Below are 3,578 nucleotides of genomic sequence, written 5' to 3'. Positions count from 1 at the left end.
AAAAATAATCACCCACAAAGTAACATATACTTGGTAACTCGTAAGCTGGCGCGAGGTGCACACCCGTGTTATAACGACTGTCGTTTTCCGGCCACGCGAGGATAAAGTAAGTTACATTCATTCATTCAACCCTCTTTCACCCGACGGTCCCCGCTTACCGGGAAACCCTGGTTCTCCTTTCTGTGCTATGTCGTCATTTCCGCATGATAGAGTCAGGTGACGAGAACCCTGGCCTTGAATCTCAACGACGACTACTAAAGCAAAAAAAGCCGCCAATAGAAAAATTGCTATTATGGTCAGTTTTTATACTTCGTTAGTTTCCATCCCTTAATTTCTACTGGTCTGTCAGTATAATATATTAACCAAACAGTTGTTTATTATTGATACTCCGTAACATACTTTAGATTAAAATATATTTTACTTTCCTGAGCATTTGTGCCAACAAACCAGCGATACTGCTAAAGTTATTTATACGCAATTTGGAATTCTTGTTGAGCTTCATTTTTGAAGCGTTGATGTTTGCGTCTCCTTATTTAGTAAAAACTTTGTGCAAAACAGCAGTTGGTCGTGAGTGGTACTGCACCGCTAATCCACTGAGGCGAAACGGTTTAAGTACTTTTGCATTCCTTCCTTGCATAGCTCCTGCGCACATACTTGGTAACTCGTAAGCAGGTACGAGTTGAAACAAAATACTTGTGTTATAAGTTATAACGACCGTCTTTTTGACGCAACGCGCGAATAAAGGAAGACATTTATTCATTAGTTCTTTAGATTTTTTAATGTATGGCTGACAATTTAGTCCGCCATACCCGTTAGTCTAAAACAAAGTTAGCTACGATATAAGAAGAATTCCTTTTAATACGAATGCAGTTTCACGGGTCGGCCGCTCAAACATAATCTCATACAATCATGTGTTATTGCACATCAGAAACAAAAACATAGAAACAATATATTTGAAGAATATTTGCCATGGTAGGTAATATATCATAGAACGTTTTCGCTGTTGAGGAACTTAGAAATTTTAACCCAAAACCCTGGAACCTCCAACCCCTATGGCCAAAGATTTGTGAATTTCAATGATTAACGCATAAAATTCGCCTTAAATTTACCTTTGAAATAGCTTGCATGGAAGCTTATTCTACACGCACCACCATATATAGCAAACATATATTTTTTCTTGCAGAAAATACGTTCTATTATATATCCCACCCTTTGCTGTGGGTCATCCGATTCTCGTAAGAGGGAAACCCCCGTTCACTTTTGCAAAGAGAATCTAAATTTCTAAATACGGTCGTAAACGAAAACGTGCTACGTCATCGTGACGTAATCGTAAATTAATGTAACATGATGACGTCATCGTAAAGTAACGTTGCGTGATGACGTCATCGTAAAGTAACGTTACGCGATGACATCATCGTGACGCAGCTTTCGCCGTGACGTCATTGTGACGCAACGATACGTGATGACGCAGCAGCTTCAGCAGGGGCGGAGGGTAGTAAGGTGTCGGTTTCACGAGCTGCGGGTTGAGGTCTGGTGACGCTCACACTGTATGGGGGTGGGGGCTCCTGCGAAAATGTGAAGCAACGTAAAGTGTGTTGTTTAAAGGGCCTAAACACACCCCAAATGTACTTCGCTTTAATCGATAGAGTGTGTTTTTCTAATTCCAACGACACCTTACTTGTTTTAATCGGTTCTGTATAACCAAAGATATTCCAGCTCAAACACCGTGAAATTCAAAAAACTGATTTGAAAGTTGCGTGGCGAAAAAAATTGAGAAGTGTACTACCCACGTGACAAACACGTCACAAAATTGTTGAAGCGTGGCCGCTCTCATTCAGAAAGGCGAGAGGCAGTGTTTTCAGCGAAAAACGAGAGAACAAAAAAAACGCAAAAAAGCACAAAAAAAACGCAGGTTTCGCTTTAACGAATGAATCAGTCACGTGACTAGTACGTTCCTACGTCACAATCACGGAGCTCGTAGTAAAAAAAGGATAGCGCTAGAGATTACTGTTTGAGGACGAATATCTCTGCCTATACTGGACCAATTTTAATAAGCAAAGTATTTTTGGAATCAATAAAACGGTCGCTTTATGAATTTACCATAAAATAAAAGTGACGTGGGGTGTGTTTAGGCCCTTTAAGTGGAATACAAGTTAATTTGGAAAATACGCTTGAAGGATTATAAAAGTAAAACTACTAATGTTTTTGTAATAAAATCATATAAACTGTTTCGGTAACAGTCCATATATTTAATTTAGTATATTTCGAATTTAAAAGTCTATTCGACTTATATGTACCACGTGTTCAGTACATGAGCTATCTACATTTTTACCATGAATGTAAAGTATTGTGGGGTAAGATGGGATACCGTTAGCATCTAAGTCCCATATTACCCGATCATGTTTTCAATAATTAACAATGCTTTTTTATAGTTGCAGATCTACGGTTATATATTGCTGTAAATACTATTTGTTTACTATAAAATTGGATGGAAAAATAGAATAAAAACATGTCTCATCTTACCCCATCCTACTATAAGAAAGATGATATCTTGCCAAATAGAAAAACAAGTGTAAGTGCTGTGTTTAAGTGTAACAATACTTGTTTCATGACTGGTGAAATATAGCTTAGGAGTTAATTGAATGTGCACGTAATATTTAGGTCCAGCGCCGTGTCAAAGTGGTTAGCGCGCCTGCCTGTAACCCAGAGGTAATAGGTTCAAGGCTCATTGCTGCTAAAATTGTGGCGTATGTGTGCTTGGGCAAGACACTTAACGGCAATTGCTCCAACCCAGTGGTAACTAATGGGTTGTCTAAATTATCAGCCATGCAAATAAAGAAAAACATCCCCCAAAAATAATTACCCACAAAGTTACATACATGGTAACTCGTAAGCTGGCACGAGGTGTATGGAACAGAACACCCGTGTTATATCGACTGTTGTTGCTCACCATGTGAGGCTAAACCAGTTACATACATGGTAACTTGGCCACGCGAGGATAAAGTAAGTTACATTCTACTTACCAAATACGGAAGATTTTGTGGTGGGTTCGGGTCAACGGAAGAGCTAGCTGTCTCCATGTTTGGTGAGGGAGTGTAGGGAGGTAAAGATACTCTCTGTTGGTACGGCTGCAATGTACATGGTTAAAAAAATCCACTTAATAAAACAGTTATCTGTGTAACTTACGTGCACCCTAATTTGAGGTCATAGTTTTTATACTTTTATAGCAACAGCATGTTTGCAATTACGGGCTCAATAATTTTACAGGAACTTATCAAAAGTTAATGGTAATAAATTAGGTTTCCGTGGCTTGACGGTGTTTAAGAATCTGCTATATAGAAAAACAGAATAAAAATGTTTATTTTAAAAGGGATTTTATAAATTATCCATAAATTGTTCTTATTAAAATGGCAAGTGTCTTTCCTATATATCCTCACATGGCAACGACAGGCATGCAACATGAATGTTCAATTTCATACACCTTGTGCTGCTTAATGCAACAACAGTGTATTTCTATTTTATGTGAAATCTTAATTTTAATGGCATGGAATTTAGGCCAGATTTGCCCCATTACTCTA

At 38.3% G+C, this 3,578-nt stretch overlaps 1 protein-coding gene across 2 annotated transcripts in view; it reads right to left on the bottom strand.

The window, feature by feature from the left end:
- The window catches only part of LOC100187440 (vesicular, overexpressed in cancer, prosurvival protein 1), a 10,760-nt gene that overhangs the window by 630 nt on the left and 6,552 nt on the right, over positions 1-3,578 (bottom strand). The window contains exons 5-6 of one of the 2 annotated variants that reach the window (XM_002123357.4): positions 3,024-3,128; positions 841-1,565 (exon numbers count right to left, since the gene is read on the bottom strand). In XM_002123357.4, the coding sequence (XP_002123393.2) occupies positions 1,440-1,565; positions 3,024-3,128 (231 nt within the window). In that variant the 3' untranslated portion in view covers positions 841-1,439. Of the gene's footprint in view, positions 1-840; positions 1,566-3,023; positions 3,129-3,578 lie in introns of those variants that run through there. The other variant, XM_026837137.1, reaches the window with a different exon arrangement.

Source organism: Ciona intestinalis, chromosome 12 (genome assembly GCF_000224145.3).
Source record: "Ciona intestinalis chromosome 12, KH, whole genome shotgun sequence".
Classification (NCBI taxonomy): domain Eukaryota; kingdom Metazoa; phylum Chordata; class Ascidiacea; order Phlebobranchia; family Cionidae; genus Ciona; species Ciona intestinalis.
The sequence above is the reverse complement of the archived record's forward strand: the minus strand, read 5'-3'. Positions and strand labels throughout refer to the sequence as shown.